The sequence below is a fragment of the Antedon mediterranea genome, chromosome 10 (genome assembly GCF_964355755.1).
Source record: "Antedon mediterranea chromosome 10, ecAntMedi1.1, whole genome shotgun sequence".
Classification (NCBI taxonomy): domain Eukaryota; kingdom Metazoa; phylum Echinodermata; class Crinoidea; order Comatulida; family Antedonidae; genus Antedon; species Antedon mediterranea.
This window is the reverse complement of record NC_092679.1, coordinates 23183112-23205505: the sequence shown is the minus strand read 5'-3', so window position 1 is coordinate 23205505 and position 22394 is coordinate 23183112. Positions and strand designations below refer to the sequence as shown.

Genomic DNA, 22394 nt, shown 5'->3' with positions numbered 1-22394 from the left:
GCAAAAAAATGAAATTAATAATGTTCTATTACTGGATCATAATTTAGATAAATCATTAATATAATTTGTATTAAAATGAAAGATGTAGTTTAGTAATTAATATAAATGTTGTGTTATTCTTCAAATTAATTTGAATAATTGCAGTTTCTATTTAATGTATCAGTTTTAAAAATGATATTTTAAAGGTTTCAACACACACATTCAATTAGTTGAAAAATAATATTTTTTTTATATGTCCATGTTTGCATTTTTATAATAAATTAAACTTGTGACATTTAATATTTTTACTATATATTAATTAGACTGATTAATAAATGTTCTATTTTTATCACAATGCTCTTATAAAATGCACTAATTTTAAAATGTCTTCTCCAATTTCCACAACACTCTAAAAATCTGTTCCCTCCTACATTACTGTGTAATACTACCGTCACCGGCCCCAGGGTCTTATTCCTCCCTGTGCCTTTCAGTTTATCTCGGGTGTACAAGTAGACCTAGCATAAGGGGGCACATCCTACCAGGTGACACACATTGACATATGTCATCAGTGGCAGCACTTTGCGAACACTTTCGTTTGTGAGTGAGTTGGTTATTTGATGATAGGGTTAGCTAGTCCCGAGGGGTGTTGGTAGTTTAGTACAATATTTAGCAGTTGTCAATGTCAGGAAACTACTAATAATACTACTGCTCAGCATGTTCTGCTGTATTATGATTTACATTATGTTATGTGAATAATAATAAATCTAAATTTAGGATTTCATTTAGAATTAATGTTCTCTTTTATTAATTTATCAATTGCAAGAAAAACATTATGATTTTAATTGGAAAAACATTATGATTTAAATTTGAAATTTTAAGCCACATGTTTGACCAAATATCTTTGAATTGAATATAAACTTGCCCAAAGTATATATTGTTATTTCCATGTTAGGGCAGGGTACTGCAAACAATATTGTGTATGTTTGTGTGTGGGTGGTATGACACAGTTCATGCTCTAACCACTATGCCAAATAAATATGAATATATTGTGAAGCAATTTTATAAGCAACATAGATATAAATTGTATTACAATTACAATCAATCAATCAATCAATACAATAAACCATAAGTTTGTATGATTTTAATATTTGACGGAAGTTTAGTAAAATGATTTCAAGGATTCATTTAATTCTCATTGAATTTGATTTCTCAATATTGACAGTTGAGCTACCCAATTGCGCCAACTGAAAATAAATAAATATTTTCAACAACCACACAATGCTGCCAAATTGGTGTTACTTCCTAATGAAATAAAGGAAGATATCAAAATTATCCACAGCTTGAATTTGTGTATAATTTCACCACGGTTCACAATTAACGATCATTACCAATTGATCAAGTTTAAGACTATCTAGGTTATATTGCATCATTTAGTAAATAAATAAATGTGGTTTATATCGTAATAAATTGTACAACGCATACATGTCATTTTTATCAGCATACCTTATTTCAGTTTATGCACTTTTTCAAATGTTCTGCTTCCGCCAAAAAAAAAAAAATGACGGTTATGCCACCAGAATTCCCATCAGGATTAATGGGTGAGATTCTAGATTTCAGTAGGATTGATTTCATATCTCAGTGGGATTGATTGTAGATTTCAGTGGGATTAATTGTAGATTTCAGTGGGATTGATTTCATATCTCAGTGGGATTGATTTCATATCTCAGTGGGATTGATTTCATATCTCAGTGGGATTGATTTCATATCTCAATGGGATTGATTTCATATCTCAGTGGGATTGATTGTAGATTTCAGTGAGATTGATTGTAGATTTCAGTGAGATTGATTTCATATCTCAGTGGGATTGATTGTAGATTTCAGTGGAATTGATTGTAGATTTCAGTGGAATTGAATTGAATTCAAATTGATAGTAGATTTCAGTGAGATTTTTTCAAAATTTCAGTTCATTCATTTTTTTCATTACTTTTCCCTTAATGGACTTTTTCTGACCAAAACTAGGTGCATTACAAAAACTTCAATTCATGAACAATGCATGCTGGCATTTACATACATTATTAGAATAAACTTATTTTTCACATTTTAAACAGTTTTTTTAAAGACAAATTAAAAGGCCTGTATAATATTTATTTTTACATAATATTTGTAGTTTGTGACCTTAAATTAGATGTTGTAGGGACAGTGTAGTGGTTAATTTGGACGCAAAGACAGTAGCCTGACTGGCTATAGAAATTGTCACACAAGATTTTGTTGATATTTAAAATGTCACCAGATCCCAACTGAATTTTTTTAGTAGTTCACTAGATCCGCAACTCCAAAGGGATAAAATGAATCAATATTTTTAAAAATATGCTTTCATTTTTTTGTAAATAAATTACGTCTTAATTTATGGTATAATTAATAACACATTGTGATTCAGACAGTTTTTCAAGTATCCACATTTTGACTTTCACTCAAGAACAGTTAATCTAAGGATTGTAGGTCGTGTCACACCCAGTAGTTTTGTCATCATTTAATGTTGTAGTTCAGCATGTAAATGTCATAGTTCAGCAAGTAAATAGTAGTTTCAATAAAAACATGGTCATAAACATAGTGTAAAGCAATTTGATTATTCTTGGTCTTACAAGTTGTTCTCATGTGGAGCTTGGTTACAACTAGGGAGATGTATGCGATTGCGATTTTCAAAAGCATTTAATGGCTAAACTTCTTCACACTGACATAAATTGTTATAACTTTTAACAAGTAGTACTATCCAAATTGTTACAGTACATTCATTTGCGAACCTCTCAAGATCTCTGGATCAAGTATAGTTGAGGTGCTGTTGGATTATTTTCTGTTCTGTTCTGTTCTGTTTATCCAGTTGAATACAAAGGCAATTTATACACATACGCAGTAACAGCAACATTGACAACTAAGAACATCTCAGAACAAAAATCAGGCCTTTCATTTGTGTTTTTTTCCTGTGATTTTACACTAAGCAACCTTGTTACAACCAGTTTACAACCTTGTTACAACCAGTTTACAACCTTGTTACAACCCGTTTTTACTTTTTGCAGACATGAAACAGATAATAGAACCAAACAAAATATGGCATCTCATCACTTAATCTCATCACTTAATCTCATCACTTAATCGTGGTCATTATATAAAAGTACCTTTACCCACCTGTTCACAAATTGGCACACCACTATCATTTTGCACTTTACAAAAAACAGTTTCAAAAGTATATGCCTTTATATTTTCAAATCATGATATTTTGGGTCATTAACGTCAAGACAACCATTTAGATAATTGATTTATTATATTTATTTTAAACTGTTTGTGATTGATACATTTTTGATGAAGAGCAGTGTTTGTAGATAGGAAATTATCTAGACAATTGCGCTGTATTACAAACAAACCAATTAGATCCGATTTGTTATTGTGAATTTGGGTAGTACAGAGGATCATGATGAACTTTTACTATGGAACCTGTGGTAGTGTTGATCATGATCAACTTACTTTTGATGTTTTGTGTGAACATGTGCTAGTGTTGATCATGATCAACTTACTTTTGATGTTTTGTGTGAACCTGTGGTAGTGTTGATCATGATCAATTTCACTTCATGATGTTGTTGTGGTAGTTTCTTAAAGTTTTATTTTGGTTGATCCAATAGTAGAATATTTATTTTCTCCTCAATCTTTATCAAGTCATGAGTGATTTTCATGTTTTTTATTCAACTTTGCTTTGCATAATTACAATCAACTGTGTGTTTGTATATTAAGAAAAGTGCAAAAGATTAGGAACAGATTTAACTAAAGTTACATCTTGTCATAGATATCTTGAAATGTATCATCTGGAAATAGACTTTGAACTATAGTTTATGTGTTCTTAATGTACTATTCCTGGTACTTTATTCACTCAGTTTCTGAGTTGCTTTCATTTGTATTATATTGTGGTACATTTGTGTGTGTTGCACATGAACATGAACAAAATTGAGGTATGATATTAAAAAAAGGAAAATACAACAATAGTTGAAATTAACCTTAACTATTTGTAAAGATATTGTTTTATGTGCAGGTTCAGACAAGTCTCTGGAAGTGTTTGACATGAACGTCGGCAAGAGCATACGAGTTACCAATGACGTGCATGAGCGCACAATACATGTTATCAAACAAAATCAAGTAAAGTATCATTGTGGTGGCGCTGTTATACAGTACTAATTTCATTTTCAAAATTTCTCTTCTCTTCTTTGCAGCAAACTTTTAAACGCCATTTGTTTGTTGTCATGTATTTTTAGATTTATTTTTAATAAAAAAAAAGGATTTTAATAATAATATGCTAACGATGCATGTACATTAATTACTTTCTTAATGCTCCTTGTTCCTAATTACTTATTTCCTTAACACGTTACCTCTAAATTATAGAACTTAAGCCAAAAGTCTTTATTAGCTTATCAAATTGTGTCCATGTGATAACAGACTTAAGTCTTAAAGTATTGAAAAGTAGTTACTAATATTTAGGTTATCAACCTCTTGCATTCAAGAAGTCTTTTAATACTTCATCTTTGAACTCGTTTTTATCCACACCTAAAGTCAATGGTATTAATATAACTTAAGTTTTTCGTTTGTCTTTAAGCTTTCATGACATGGTTTATAAGTAATTGTTTCATAAAATGTAAACTCAAAATTGAAGCTTAGTTGAGTAGAGTGGCTGAGCGGTTAAGGCAGAGGCGCTGCAAACCATAGCCACAGACCAGAGCTTGAACCCAGAACTTCTTGATTGCTCTAACCATTGCACCACACAAAACATAATACAATTACCAATGAATAATAGAAAAATATACCACAGCTATATTTCTCCCTTTTTTATATTAAGTTGCTATACCAATGATTGGCTAAAACTTACAAGTCACCCATTGGTCAAGTCAATGTACAATGTATATTTTTTTTTCTGAACAAAATAAATAACATCACCTGATTTTAGAATTAAGAAAGCACTTCTATACATTATATCAAATTTAAGTACTTATTATGATGATAACTGAAATTATAAATACTTTGGCAAACAGCCTCTTCCGTGATAGACACTCCTAATGACAACGTATTAAATTAATTTATAATAAAAAGCTTAATTTATACATGGCTTGGCATTAAAAAGAATAGTGCTCTTAATGTACTAGTAAAATATTAGTATTAAAGATGCCAAATTTTTGATAAACAAATTTAAAAGATGGATAATCTTGGTCATTCAAGATCTCTAACTATTCCAACCAAGAACACGTAGACATACATTTACTGACTGATCAATCAATAATGCCAATTCTATTGACATCTTCAATCAGTTGTTGAAAACGCATCTATTTCGCATGGCATATGAAAAGATGTAACTTTTTCGTACCTAGTTTGAGCCTTGTGGTTTTTTATACAAAAGACAATTATTATTAATTATTGTTATAAATCTGTCAAATAACAGTCAAGAAACAATGACCAGGAATAAAAATCTACACAATTGATTAGAAACTATTAGAAATCGATACATTTTGTAATATACATGTAAATATTGGTGGTTTATCCATGCCTTGTTATAACAACAAATAATTCATTTGAATATACAATGCTGTTAAAGTAATGGTTTGTTTTATATTTTCCTTTTTCAGGGTTCGGCATATGTAACTCATCCGTCATCAGCTTACGACCTCTTTGCGACATCAGCCATCACTGACGCCATCAAAATCTGGGACTTGCGCACAGACAGGTACTTTTAATTCTTTCAATACCACATCCAGGAGGGGGGAAGCTGCGCTGAAAACAGACTTAGTAGCTGAGTGACAGCTTTGATTGATGTATTCTGTTCTGTTAGGTTGAAATCATCTGGGTTATCGTAATGGTGTCATTATCAAAACATTTCCTGTGGAGTCGTTTTGCGTCATGAACATTAATAATGTTTTCTTTTCTAATAAAAAAGAAGTTGTCTGAGTTTGTAAGTGATAACAATATGTCACAGAAAAGCAAGAAACAATTTCTATTTTAAAAATTATGCTTTTCAATTACATATGATAAGCATTTTTCATATAACATCTCTACCGGCAACTTTTTATCATTTTCACAGATTTTCTCATCTTCACCGTTTATAAATTGATTAATCTTCAGTATATCATTATCTGTATGGTTTGAAATTTCTCCTATGCCTGTCAAATTGATAATAGCAATGTATTATAATGTAACTAATTTAATTGTTGTGAAAAAAACAGTTTAGAAGGAAATTAAAAAGAACTGTTGATACAGTCGCAGACAACTGCCTTAGGCTCTTTTCACACTTTGTTACATGTTTCTATCAGGTCTTCTTTCCAACATAGACAAGTTCAATTAAATGCTATCATTAATAATTACAAACTACTTGTCTGGGTAATGTCTATCAATTAAGAATCATATTATAAAAAAGCTCATGAAAACCATGGCATAGCCTTTTATTTTCTCAGTTTTTTTAAAACTATATGCCATCATTTGTGTTGCTTTGCTAGCCAGTATACACTAATGTTTTGTTGGCTAGTCCAATATAGTGTTGTTTTGATAGCTAGTCTGATTTACACTACTGTTTTTTGTTGCCTAGAACAACAAGAAATCCCAGTGACGTGTCTTCAATTGAAGTTTGGTTTCTTTATGTTTTATTATTCATTTCTTACTAACATTACTACTGCTTTAGTAATTTACTTCCAAAAACATGTGGCCACCTTCAAATATTCCAATTCCACAAGAAGAAAAATGTGTTTTAGACCAATTTTTCTCAAAGGGCCTAAATGCTTCAATCTATGGGTATTGAGATAATGTTTGCAATCACATTTTCAGGTTGCATAAAGGTCAAAGATATTATATTTGTAGGACATTGTATCAATTAGTTTAGTTTTATGCAATTTCTACCTACTCCCTGATGGTCAGGCATCCATGCTCTTTCACAAATCACAGATTAATCATTCTACTGATTATTTGATTATACTTTTAGTTTATACCCTTGAAAATTTGAATCTTTAGTTTTCTTTCCAATTAGAGTCAAGCTGTAATTGATTAAGCGTAGTAATCTGTTTATAATCTTTACGGATTGAACCTGTGATTGGTTATTGTCCACAGTCATCTAAGCGACCACACAAGCACGCAAGTCTTGTGAAAGGGAAATCATCTCCCGTGATGATGACCTGCGCTATTTATAACCACTTCCTCTCGCTGCCAAATTTAAATACACAGCTCTTAACTCTTCTTCCTTTACGCGTATTTCTTCCATGCTATTTCCTAAATGTGACGACAAAGGGGTTGGGCTGCTTAATTGATTGTACAGCGTTTTTGCAATAATTTTGTGAAAACTGATTAGATATTGACAGTTACACTTCTGACTGATGTGTATCTTTCAACGGTTTTAATTCTTGTATTAACTCTTATTTAAATCTTACCTAATATAAAGTACAAGTTACTTTATTTATTTATTAAATTGATTTTTTAAAATTGTTTTCAATCATTTTTGGAGATGGTAAACATGTCCAATGCCAGATTGAACTTTTGGTTTAAGATCAAATTCTTGATTATTTATCTACAGACCTCGGACAAGTCTAAGAGTGCCACTGTTATAAAAGTGAATTTACCCATAAATGATATTATTATTCTGGATCATTAAAAGCTCAACAAAACTTTAAAAAGGTTACTTTAAGCAAAATCATTTTTAATTTTTGCATTATCTACTTACTAATTTTAACTTATAAGCACAAAAATGACATTAATAATTAATATTTTTAGACATTTTGATCACATAATTCCATAGAGGGGAAAGTAGTTCATGGCACAATTCACAGTGTAGAATTCTCAATTGGATTTTACTAATCAGCATATCATTAAGAAAATGTTTAATTAGCAAGACGTATGTTTATCACATAATTCAAGGGATAACAAGTGTTGATATGAGACACATAATGACCCCATTTAACACTGTTGATTTGCCAAATAGGCTTCAATAAATGTAGAGTAAAACTATTGTTGACAACTCTAATATTAGACACCATGATAAACCATATTCAAGTAATCGCCAAGAAGATTACCTGAAAATTAATCTTTAGACATTTTAAGTACCTGATTTATATTGTTAGATACACATCTCATGGGTGGGAGAGAGAATGGCCATTCATGAAAGTTAAACATTTCTCACCAGTTTAAAGGGTTTACCTTTGAGCTGATCTGATTGTTTTGGACTTTAACAGGTCACATGATGTGTTGGATGTACATTTTCAATTTGCATTTCTATTTCTGGATGTTGATACATTATTAGATTTGGCAATTACCACAAATTCACGTGGGCTACGTGGCAACATGCAGCATAGGATGAGATGCACATTTTCAACTCTATTTTAAATCTAAATCTCTGTCTACTTCCATATATGGATATGATGATGTCATATCACTATACCATAGCATATCACTACCATATTTGGCCACATCACACTTTTTTTTCAAACTATTTTGATAGTGTAGACAGAGCTTTAGAAAACCAAGGAAAAGGAATTTTTCCCATAATCAATTGAGTCACTACGATCACTTCCTGCGATACTAATCGATCCTTTATGGCATGTTTATAATTAGCATATTATTTGGTGATGTGATAATGTTTTCCAAAAAGCTACAATTAGTTTGGAAAGATAGATGGGTAGCCTCATTATCACTTTGAGTTCAACATAAAAACAACCTTTTAAGGGATTTGGACCAGAGATAACAGATGTTTGACCAGTCACCATGTTTCTCCATTATTACCAGTTAGACCCACCAACAGTTTTTTAGTGGATATTTAGGTATACTGTTTAGTTGAAAAGTCCTTCTGTGAACATTCTCAGAAAAAGATGCACAGTATAACTATGACTGACTTTAAGTTGTGTGGAACATCTTGAATTGAAACTTCACAGTTATCACCTATAGAGAGACTTTGTAGACAAGTTGTTAATACAAACTTTTGCTAATATGGCAGGAATTGTACTTTCTAGCTTTCTTTAGTTGATATACTGCTCAGTTTGTTTAATGGAACAATCGCTAATTTTCGTTGTGGTTTTAACTAAGCCTGAATGCGCCTCCTCATAGTTTTAAAAAATACTAAAATCTCCAATAGATTTTTCTTTAATTATTCTGACCCTTTACTGCTATTAATGTTATTGCTAGGTATTTATTAAAGTTACTGCATATATATATATATATTTGGCAGTATATATATGTTTGCTTTTTATTTCATTTGAGTAATACCACCTTAAATTCTCTAGACCCTGTGGTGCCTCAAACTGCTGTTGTTGGCCTTTTCAATCGTGGCGTATGCTTTCTATTTCTTTCACTCAACCTTAATGAATTAAGATGGGTTTAATTCAAAATTAACTTTTAAATCATCATTAATTGTGCATTATTTTCTACATCTGTTTAATTTAATTCGAACAACTCTTTCTATGGGAAATGAACGTGATCTCAGAAAGTTGAAACTGAAGTTAAATTAAATTTACTTTAGGACGTTTTTGTTTTGAACCCGATACACTCAGGGTGTCTGTTGGTGACGGGACTGAGGAATTTCTTCTCTCAGACAGACAGTCTAAATTGGGTTTGTCATCATTACAAACTACATATTTAATGATTTACATTGGAATTTTACATTTTATACAGGATTTTTAGAGGAAATAATGGTATTTAAAAAATTATTTTGTAAATGGTACGTTAAAATCAACTGTAAAAGAGAATGTAAAACAATTGAGATGAATATTATGTAAAACATATCTTCTGTGCATTTAGGAATGTACAGTATATGATTCAGTTGTCCTGTCAATTCTCTGCATATATATAATATTTTACAGTAGTACCTATTTCAAAACCAAATATAAATTTAATGCTGCCAACTACCTTAATGGAAGTGCGGTCGATGTCACGCGCGACTAACTATAGCTAAGTATTTTGTCCACTTTGATACTAGCCACTGTCGGTCAAGTGTGACAATGGGATTTTAGCGCCTACGACTTTCAGTATAATCATATTTCCTGTCAGGTACACTGTTCGTGTACAGATACCATGTTAACGATGATGTGGTAAGTTGTAACCAGTGACAGAGACGATAGAACATGTTTTAATCTCACCTTTGACTTACTTTTTCTCGCCCAACGTTTGGTTCAATGCACTTTCTTTTTACTTTTTTTCTGATAACCTTTCTGATTTCCTGCGTTTTCACTTCAAAGTTTTACCAAAGGTGTTTATAATAATATTATACAAATAATGAATGTATTATGAGTGCAATGGTACAAATCATGAGGTGAAAATAGAACATTTCTTCTTTTACTGAATGGAATTATTTTGTTCTATTCTATTGCACGAGTATTATAAAACCATAAATTATTTCTTTTATTCAAATTATTCACTGTAAAACATGAGGCTAGACCAATTGTTATTTTAGTGTCGTTTTGTACCATGCATGGTAAGAGTTTTATGTTTTACGAACAATAACCCTTACGTTGTTTGTTTTGTAGGTGTGTTAAGAGACTTGAAGGGCATCAGAATCGTGTTCATCCGTGTGGGCTTGCATTCAGTCCATGTGGAAAGTACATTGCAACTGGTTCAGAAGATAAATCGGTAAGTATGACATAACCAATGAACTTTGACCATCTGTTTTTTAAGGTTGAGCCCGGTTCCAACTTGCCCAAATGAATATTGGGAGACTGAAATGGTTGTTAAAACACTTTAAAAAAAATATATCTAACATAGAGGGAGCTATTAAAACAAATTCTGTGCATCATCGAAACAAAGCTGTTTCCAAATACTGAAGTCCATTGTGTTTGATAACTGTGTTGCCAATGCAATTGTTGCTCATGATGTAGGGTTGGAATTGCATTTGGTGCCATACATGTTTTAAGTGAAAGTTGATTCTTACCTTCTCAAGTGATACTCGGTACATCTGTATAGATTTGTTTTCCTTTTGGGATTTTTTTCAAAATTGATGTGCTGTGTCCAAATATGGAAGTGATATGCACAAATATGGTAGTGATATGACACCATCCACAATATATGGGCACATCGCATTTTTTTGTCACATAATGTTTGATAGTGTAGACAGAGCTTTAGTAGAGGTATATATGATTAACAATACAAACTGAGATAATTGTATACATTGAACTGAGATTGAGAAGGATCATTGACTTGTAAACATTTTTTTTCAATCCAAGGAGCTATTATATCCAAACCATTAATCACATTCTATTTATTATCGTACGTGTCAAAACAATTATGAATTTTACCAAGAAACTACTGACTTATGCTATCAAATATGAAGTACTGTCACAAGTCTTAAGAATATTGATATTAATAAGGAATTGTGAACATATTTGAAAAAAAACCCCATTAAAATATGCTATAACTTAGTTTCAATGAAAAGAAGATTTATGTTTGTTGACACTTTAATCTCTAAAGCTCTGTCTACACTATCAAAATTTATATGACATGTTATATGTCCATATATGGACATGATGATGTCATGTCACTACCATATTTGAGCATATCACTACCCTATTTAGGAACATCACAATTTTGTTGTCAAACTAGTTTGATAGTGTAGACAGAGAAGTTACTACTTTCACTCGTTTACTCCTCTTTGTCTTCCTATATTGCATCTCTTTGCGCATTGCTCTTTAGTTTTTCTAATGTAGCAACTTACACAACTACTAAATTTTTATTTGACAAGTTTTACCACAAAAACGAAATGTATTTTCTAATTGTTAATTGGCATGCATTAAAACATTCAATATATTATACCACACAAATACAGTACCATCCAAATGTACCAGTTTTCTCCAAAAAGGAAAAAATAGTCTGTAATATTTGCAATAGGATTTCATTTGTCAATATAAACTGATTCAAAATTGATAACATATGTCCAACATTGTATCAATGATACCACCCTGCCAAAGACAAGTCTTCACTCATCCTTATAGTGTGATTATTCAACTCTTTGACTGTCTGATATTTTTTCTACATGTCTATGAACTTTTTAAATCAATGTTCAATCATTTGACTTAATTCTTTTTAACATGACAGTTTATATCAACTATCAGCTGTGACTAGATGAAAAATGTTATTGGAACATTTTTTGATTGTGCAATATATATAAATATAAAGAAGATGAATGAATGAAGATATTTAAATATTTAAATGGCTTAGAGGTTAAGGCAGGCGCGCTGGTTACTGTACTTAAATAGCCTAAATCAATATCAACAAGCGTTTGAGGTGGACTTGGCTTGTAGGTGGTGGAATCATATTTCCAATATACACAATTTTCCCATATGCACTTTAAAGAACCCAGTTCATCATTCAAGATGATTAGGGGGTTACCCCGGTGACCTGGTTTACAAAGCCCCTGTGTTGAGAGTTACCACCTATCTGATGGGACAGAAAATTATTTATTATCGGTAATCTGTCCATGTGATATAAAGTAAAATAAAAATAAGGCCTATGCTAAACTATACTATGTTTGATTTCTTTGAAAAGTTACAAATTCAAATTATTTATCAATTTTTAATTGTACTTTTTTTAAAACATCGTTGCCAATAAACTGTGACAGTGTATTTTTTGTGAAGGGGAACTTGTGTGGGCACTTCTTCTCAAGTGATGCTAATAATAGATCAAAGCGTCTGGCCAATTTTGGGACTGTCACTATCGTCTGGTTAATGAACTGACTAGAGTGATGAAGTTAGAAAGTTGAATATGCTGCGAAAAAGGATAAACAAAGTAGTTTGTCGCGCATTATGTAAACGTGCACTTATGTGTTTGATTTTGATTGGAATCTGAGGAATTTGATTAGGTCATCTATGGACCAATGGCAGCCACAGTGTAGTGTGATGATCCTCTATTCATTTCTAGTATCGTGTGTACACGGTACCAATGACTAAAGTCTTTAAAGACTATTTCAAAGTCAAGGCAATGTGTGTGAAGTATCTTGCAAGCGATACAATCTTGTACAGGCAGGAGTGAAACCAATGCTGTTTTACGTAATTTCCAACTTTTTGCTTTAAAAAAACCACTTTATACGAAAGCACAATTGTTATTATCAGTTAATGCAAATTCTATCAACCTTTTAAACATATTGATAATTAGGATAGACAGTAGGTGGCAGGAAATTGTATTGGCGTAAAGATTATGTATTTTGACGGAGACCAAAACCAAAATTGTCAAAAGCTTTGTATTGATGATAGATACGTGTGTGACAGGAAGTAATATGGCATCAAAGCCATGCACATGTCCTTTGGACAGGAAGGTGTGAGGATGAATCCTTGCCTAATTTTTACATTTGCCAAGTCATAAGGTAGCCAGCCAACTACCTTTTTATTTGATTTTTTTTTTTTCATTATAGTTATTCGACCAAACAAAATAAACAACAACAAAGATATATTGTCCCTCTGAAAAAAAAATTGCCATCAAATGATTGTTTTCATTTTAAAAAAAACATGTAATTTAGGGCAAAAATAATTGTCTGTTAGACAATGGGTTTTTAGTTAAATTAAACATTTATTTTGTCTTTATAAAGGAAAACTATTATTTTTTTTGAATGTCAATGACTTTATTAAAACTGCAAAATGGCCTTTTCAAAGTAGTTTTATAAATCATTTTTAAAGGACAATTAATATTAAAAAATATTAAATTCTATGGTACATTTTTAAAATAAAAAATTAATCTGTTTACTGTATCTGTTGTTACAAGAAATGTGTAGAATTTGAATTCAATTATTCAAAGCAACGCTTATGAGATTAGTACATCTGCCTCTAAGCACCTTTTTCCTGGTAGACCGATGCAATTTCCATTCTCTGTTGAAGGAAATATAAAAGCTGATTACATTAATTTGTTTCAGATGAAAGCGTTTAGCAACCATTACTGTATTTACCTCAAAGAGAAACAAACAAGATTTATTTCCCAATAGAACGTGTTTTAATAGTGTGTTAATCACACAACAGGAAGAGTCTAAACTGTACCGTTGTAGTTGAATTCCACTTCAGGATTGCAGTAATTGGCCGTGGTTCTGAAAGGGTATTAAATAGGTTTCCGCCTTAGAAATAAGCAGGCGCAGCTCATGGTGGGACATAGGTGTAGCCGAGGGACACACTTCCTAAGCCATCTTGTGGGACAGGCTGCGTTCTGACACGCAAACTGCTAGAAGGTTGAATGATTAAGCTTGGTAATTGAGCATTAAAAGAAAATAATAGCGTATAGTCTATTCTACCTTGATTTTGGCCTAGTAATAGTTTTCTTTTTTTTCTTTTTTTGTATTTAACACAAGACATTAAATCAAATTAAAAAACAAAATCAATATATTGCACTGAATGTTGGAATAAAGGAGAGGTAGTTATGTCATATTACATTTTTTTTACTACCAAGAATAACGCAATTGGTTTTTACTCCGTTTCTCAAATAGGCATAATGGTTTGCATTTATTCAGTATATCCACTTGGTTATGGGTTCCGAGGTTAAATAAATTCCTTTTTAGTATACTTCGTACACCTACTTTTTAAAAATTGTTCAGGGACATCAGAACTTGAAAGCATATCAACTGTATTTTGTTTTCTCTATTTGTTTGATGATGTTTATCACCATGAGACAATTAAAATTGAAGTGAGCCCTCTTGTGATCAAAACTTTCCAAAAACTTTACAACAATTGTAAATTTGATGATGTGGTTTTCATTGACATGAATTTTCTGTATGTCTGGAGAAAAAATCCTTCTAAATAATAAAATCTTAAAGCAACTAAAATTCCGAATGATGTTCATTCACTACCCTTTTTTAAAACTGACATTTAATGCCAAACTGTTTTATATAAACTAACTTTTGTACTTTGTTGATGATGAAGTAGCGTAATTTGTTATTTAACAAATTGGAAACTATCAGACAAGATATTAAGTCTTTCGTAAATATGTGGAAAGTTGACAACAACCGGAACTTTCCACAACCTTCATTCAAATTATCTAATTGAAATAAATTCTTTATATGAATCTTTTACAAATACCCCACAGTGAAGCCGTACTAATCTGTCTCTTTCTGATCTTTATCTTTCTAACCTTGGCTTTATATTAAATATTTTAGATTATATTATTTAGTCTGTAAGTTTGTTAAAGTGCAAGTTAAGCAAGACAGTCCAGTAATATTTAGACATCGTCAATGGCACCACATCTACAGACGCAACGCTGTGAAATTAATTGAGTATTTTCACTATTAATAAAGATGTATTATCTGTAAAGCATTCATAATGTGTGCAACGTTTTGACTTGTATTCATGAATATTTTAACGTAAAGAATTGTATTTACAGATAGTTAATATAAAAACCAAAACCAAAATTGTCCCCCAAAAACATGAAAATTTAATGCATGAAAGTTTCTGGTTTTACAGCAGTGTTACTGTATGGACATGATATATACAATATACTCGGATAGCTTTTAATAAAAAATTAATCAGATTGAATGAATTCCTAGAAATTTCTTCAATAACCATGAGTAAACCTTGTATTTCTTTAAAAAAATTTGAAATACTTCAAATTTATTATTATTATTTAAAATTTTACTGGATTCTGTGGCATGGCATTTTTTCAATCCATTTCACACATTTAAAAGCACAAAAAAGGTTTTGATTAAAATATAGCAAATGTATTATGTTTCATTTTGTGCACAATATTAACAAAGTTAACAAGTTTAGTTTAAAAAACTGCACAACCTTTCAAAAAGGGATGGCCCACCCATTTTTTTTTTTTTTTTATGTTATTGAATAAATTTTTATAATTTAATATTTAATTTAATTGATGTTATTGAATACATTTTAATAATTTAATATTTAATTTAATTGATGTTATTGAATACATTTTAATAATTTAATATTTAATTGAATTGATGTTATTGAATACATTTTAATAATTTAATATTTAATTTAATTGATGTTATTGAATACATTTTTATAATTTAATATTTAATTTAATTGATGTTAATTGAAATTTTTATAGATTTATATATTTAATTTAATTATAGAGTTTCTACCATGTTGATTTTGCACAGTGGACATAAATATAAATATTTATTTTTGTAATTCCACCATTGTAACAGGCAGTCTCTATGTATAAGTACTTTGCAATTAAAGCAAAGCCATATAATATTTTTATTTCCAAGGCAAATTATACATTCTCCATTTTTAGTAGTCATCCCATACATCAGATGGATGTTGATAATTGTATTTATACATTGTGTTGAAATGTTCTAAACAATATAGGTGTTGAAAAATTAAAAAATATAAAGTTTATTAAGATTTATACATTCACATACGTTTAAAATAATAGTATATAATAAAAGTTTCTGCGGATAAATGGGAATTTACTATATATATAAAATATAATACATGATTATTTATAAGTTTAATTTAAATTTAATTTTAAATCATGAATATGTATTATAACCTTGACCTCCAGCGTACCTATAATACAATTTACCCTACTATATATACTATATATATACAATATTGAATATCATGTTTAGCAGGAAGAGCGTTCACATAGAATTCATTGTGATATATGTATGAGATGCACTGATGTGTGAAAGGGATTGTTGATTTTTTTGTCAATTTGAGCAGATTTCTAAAAATATCATAATAGGAAACTTGCTTTTAGAAAGGAGCTACCCAGTCAACTTATTAGTGGAGGTTATAATCTGTTTGAATTGATTCGAAAACAAATAAATGTAATTTACGAGTTCTTGTATAGTGCCAATTGAATTCAATGGATCATTACATATGGTACTGTGGACGCAGATGTTTGACTTTTCAACTACATATCATGTCAGTAAGATGCTCTCTCATCTGTCCACCACAGTGGCTGTGTGTGAACTAGCACGTCGGAGTAGCCAACTACCCCTACCATCTCAAAATAGTGTATAGAACAATGTATAATGTTTGTGGTCTAGTAGAAAGTTATCATGCACCCCATGATGTGTTCATGTCCAAAAATACATCAAGGAGGTACATAGTAGCCCCTCCCCCCCCCCCCTTCCTACCCTACAGATACCTGCATACGTATTAGCGTAAAGCAGGAGGTGAGATTATACTACCATGGGATTCTTGGTCATACTGTACATACGATATCCGAAACGTCCACTAATCATAACGAGAATGTACATACTCCAAATACATAGAGAAAGAAAAGTAATGAAATACAAATCAAAAGATTAAAGGTTTCAACATTAATTTATGTCATTATCAAGAATGAAATATGTCTACAGAATGATTGATGATTGGTTTAAAACACTTTTGATATTGGTTAACATGCAATTTATTTCATTCCTAATGATGACATGATTAATGTTCAAATATTTGGCAAGGTGGTGATGTGTCTTTAAATACTGATAAATATGAATGATTAAATAATGATGCAAAATTAATAGTAATAAGGGCTCAGAACCCAGAATTTGGCAATATGCGACAGAGGGTGTAAACTAACTTAGGCGTGATCTAAAAATTATTCTTTTCTCAAACGCATTTGGGCAGATTTCCATAATAACACGCTTGGATGTATTTTTGCTATTTGGAATAATTTGTAAATTGCGCCTTGTATTTCACCCATATTGAAGATACAGATAATTAGCTTTTAATAAGCTTTTTTTACGTCAACAATATGGCATGACATGGTCTTTTGGTCATTTTTACAAAATTCAGGGTGATAAACATGAAAAATGTGGATGTTATTGTGCAAACAAATGTGAGTGTCCCTCCTGTAGGACAACCTTATTGATCAGGGAAACTCCTGTAAAGAAGGCACTTTACGGTTAAATGAACAAGGGCCAATACTGTATATGTAATAATAATAATAGTTCATTATTATATAGCGCTCTACAAGCAAGCTTCTCTAAGCGCTGAACATTATTACCCCATTCATTTTTTTTAAACAAACACGTATGGAAACATACTCCCATAATGCAGCTAGTAATCAGCGCAAAGTTGTGTCTTGATCTCTAACCGGGTACCCATTTATACACCTGGGTGGAGAGAGGCAAACGTAAGTAAAGTATCTTGCCTAAGGTTACACGCAATGCGGCGAGAGTTGGATACGAACCTCGGTCTCACGATCAGTAGTCCAACGTCCAACACGCTCTCACTCAGGACACATTTTGTTGGAGCATGAAAATGTCCAGTTAATATTGGTTTTACTTTACTTGGCAAATAATATACATCCAATTAAAAACAGTTTGCTGACACTGATCAGAAATATTTGTATGTACTTTTCTTGTATGCGTAAGACTTAATTTTCTAGGACATATAATTATCTAGCCTCCTCAATAACCAATTATCTTGACCTTAGAAATCCAACACATAAGCTTGTTAAAGGGTGGAGTTAAGTCAATTGTTAATCGCATAATCCTAATAGGTTCTTTTGTATACAAACACTTTATTATCAATATATACCGAAACATGGCTTAACTTAAGTAAATTCAGCCTAATTCCCTCTCTTAAGACCAAGAAATTTAACCTTAACAATTATAAAAGAAATCCAAATGTAAATTTGTATATCTGGATCATCTTTCAACACTATTCTTTCTAATTTGATATCCCAGGGTACTTGACCTAGTCTAACAATGCTTATCATTGTTATCCATCTCATCGCAAAAATGTAGTACCTACTATCGAGTAAAAATAGACAATTCTTTGATTTGTGTTGGATGAAACTAAACATTCATTTAAAGATAAAGTTTCTGATTTATGTCACCTATTATGCAATTGCTTGGCCTTCAGTATTGAATAATGTTGTATGCCAATAGTCAATAATATTCCAATACAACTGTCGTGGAAAGATGGTGGAGCTATTTTTGTCCACAATGACATGATGTGACCCTCATGGGAAAAGGAGCCTTCTCGGAAAGGACTATAAATTGAGGTCTACAAAATAAGTTAGCTTAACTTAATTTCTCCATCACTACTAATATTGGTTTACAGTTATGAGTATGATAACAATTCAAAACTAAACACATTTGTGGGTGGTATTATCCTATCTAAACTTGTCTGAAATTGTTGCTTTTTAAAATTTCTTTATCATTGTATACTACATTCTGTACACCTGTCGATAGAATACCTTGATAACAGCATCCTGTTGACAGAGGTTCAAATAGGTTTGTTACGATGAACCATATGTGGACACAAGAGACAATTGCATAACAACTTACTGCTCATTATCCATCATTATACCTTATTAAATGTAATGTGGGGTATATAACCTGTGTCGTCCAAGCCACCTGGGCTGAATTGCATGCAAGTGTGGACAACACATATAGCCTACATCTTCCAACATCTTCCTTTATGCCCAGTTACAACAGAACCCATTCTTCTTTCCAGGGTAACCCTCTACTCTTTTAAAAGGTGCACTAGGTTTTAAGTCTACTATATAGAAGTTAAAATTCCATTGAATATGAGTCTATAATGCAAAAGTGTCACACTAGACCTCCAGTTTTTTAATCCCAAATCTCTGATGTCACCTGATTTAATTCTTATAAAACCCTAAACTCAAGAGCGTGCTTGTGGTTGATTGTGTTTTCATAGAAATGAAAGTTTTATCTTTTTAATTCTGACAAAATTTGTTATCTTAAAATCAATCTCCAATTCTTTTTAATAGATATTGGCATTAACGTTTTATAGTATCCCTGTTTTTATTAAGTTTCCTTCAGAGGGCCTAAGGAGTTTGTGTTCCTGAACAACTTTCTTACTTAGGGCCCTTCTTTATGATTTCTTTCTTAAAGAGGTGAGGCCTAGGAAGTGTCATAGTTTCTTTTTATCTGAAAATTTTTTATTATTAATAATTGTAATTAATAAACATTATAAACTAAATGTTTATACTATTAAAAGTAGCTGTGAATAATGTTCCTGTTTGACTATCAAATGAGTAACAACTTTGACTACCGTGTCCCAAATTGAAATAACGCACCTGGCCCGTCGACAGCCTCGAATATTTAACCGATTGGCGTGAAGGTGAAGATGGAAACGTTTCATACTTTCACGATAATGATAACTTTCTTTTTGATTACCTCTAACTTGAGAAAGCCCAGTTCTTAAATCGTTAATTGATTAACTTTGATTACTCGAGCACTTAGCGTAAACCAGATTTTATTTTAGCGCTATATATACTTGGATTGTATCTTAACGCCCATATGTTTCATCAGTGTCGTCGGAAGTGGTGTATTCTCGTCAATCAACGTTGAAATTGAAAGTCTTACTGTTATAGGTTGTCAAAAGTAGTTTTATCGTAAACCTCTTCTGGTTTATCATTTTTTATTCTACGACTTTTAATTCATCATTTTATAACGATTTAAAAATGACAGCTTGTTTATATGTTCCCATAGTAACTGGTTATCGGAGACATTCCACCAAATACAGTAATCTGTCATTTTATGATTACAACTATTTTGAATAACAATTTATTTATCATTAATTAATTGCACATTAAATCATATAATATTACCCCATACAAATTAGAATATTATTAATTTCCTGATTTTAAGCTATCCTAGATCAAATTGAAAATGTAAATACATATTGAACAAGACCATATACAAGGCTGCAGTCACGTGCTCAAGTTAGTGTTTACCGACCGACCGACATAGTGAGCTGTAGAGTCATGTTGCACGCGACTAAAAACTACTTCTCTCAAAGGATAGTGCTTAAGTTCATTAAAAAGACATAAATTGTTGTTATTAATATTTTTCAATGTAAACATCATAAAGAAACATATTTTATTTACTAAATTATTATGTTATTGCTGAATTTAAAAAAGAAATTTTGAAATAAATTTAAATGTTCATAATATGGACAGTTTTTTTTAAAAATAACACTACTCGTTTTAATAGTAGTAATCTCGTGTTCTCTCTTGAAGATGGCCTATCATTATATATCTTTTTTTGTTCATTTTGTGAGAGGGCCCTTTCAGGCTAACTTTTTCCCCGGGGTAATTGGTTCCTATCCACCAAAGTTAACTCTTCCCATTAACCAATTTACTCGGGCAAATATTAAACTAATAATAAACCTATATTTTGTTTGTAATAATATTTCTATTTTGCAGGCGTATATATTTGACATTCGTGGTGGTACATACGTTGAGAAACTAACAGGGCATACGGATACTGTAACAGACGTAGCTTATCATCCTGTTTACTCTGAGGTAAGGTTTTTGGCCCAACAATGATAAGTGTATTAAGGTACATTGTGGGGAGGCATGGTTCCATATATTACTTGTATCCTTTAGAACGACATTTCGCAAAATTTGGGCTGCGAAACATTTTTGAAGGGTTGCAGGGTGACTTTAGGAATTAAAAAAAATCTTCCACTACTTAAAATACAGAATTATGAAAAGTACAGTATTGCTTTTCAAATTCTAACGTGAAAATACCTATCTTTGACTAATTTTAATATTCAATGAAAGAATGAGGACAGTGACAAGACTTCATAATCAAAGTTACCCCTTCCCCTTCCATCAAGTAAAAGTTTGGCTTCAAGACTAGTAAAATAATTTAAGTTAAAAAAAATGTATATACAGTAGTTACTTTCACTTTTTCTTGCCTGTATGTTGTGCACGAAATCTCATTAGTCATCCACTACAATTACATTAAATTTGTGACGTAGGCCTTGATCTCTATTATACTTTATCATCAAATGGCATTATGTTGTTAATGACATTTAGACATTAAATGTTCTAAGAAAGATGTCTGAGTGTGGGGACCTTTTACACCCTGGGGATTGTATACGTGGGTGAGGTGAAAGGGGCTTATGTCGTATTACTAATATTCACTCTTCTTGAACTTTCCATTTTCTTTCTTCTTCTCCTATGTTCCTTTTAATCCCCTATTTTTCATACAATAGTCACAAACAGTAATGTATGGGATGTCACTTAAATAGGAGTTGGTCGTACTCGTAGTGTACATACATACATTTCCTCTCGCTCGTTTTACAGTAAAGTTTCCCTAATAATAGGAGTCACTCATGAAAGGGGTGACACCTAAATATGGGTGTCCCAAAAGGAGGTGTTCCACTGTGTATATTACCTATGGTATAATGACAAACTATGTTACAGCCTGATGAAGTGATAAATGATTTTACTGCAACCAATGCACTATTGATGTTTGAGATGTAAGATATTTAGTGGTATTTAAACAGGTGTGATTAGAATAAACAACATTCAAAGGCTAAAGAACTTTCAGAAATACTTATATAAGACTCATGAAAAAAAAACAACCTTATTGATGTTTGTTTCTACAACATAGTTGGTATAGGAACATGGTAGGGAGCACATGTAGCTGTCTGGGTGGTTGGGTTAAAGAGGTGGCTGGACCCTTGGCGCTTATCCAAAGTCACTCTTGGTATAGAAGG

General features: G+C 31.4%; 1 protein-coding gene across 1 annotated transcript in view; it reads left to right on the top strand.

The window, feature by feature from the left end:
- LOC140061326 (WD repeat-containing protein 27-like) overlaps positions 1 to 22394 on the top strand; it is a 62124-nt gene that overhangs the window by 28118 nt on the left and 11612 nt on the right. The window contains exons 19-22 of the mRNA XM_072107835.1: positions 4040 to 4161; positions 5637 to 5734; positions 10503 to 10605; positions 21091 to 21189. Coding sequence (XP_071963936.1) covers positions 4040 to 4161; positions 5637 to 5734; positions 10503 to 10605; positions 21091 to 21189 — 422 coding nt within the window. The remainder of the gene's footprint in view (positions 1 to 4039; positions 4162 to 5636; positions 5735 to 10502; positions 10606 to 21090; positions 21190 to 22394) is intronic.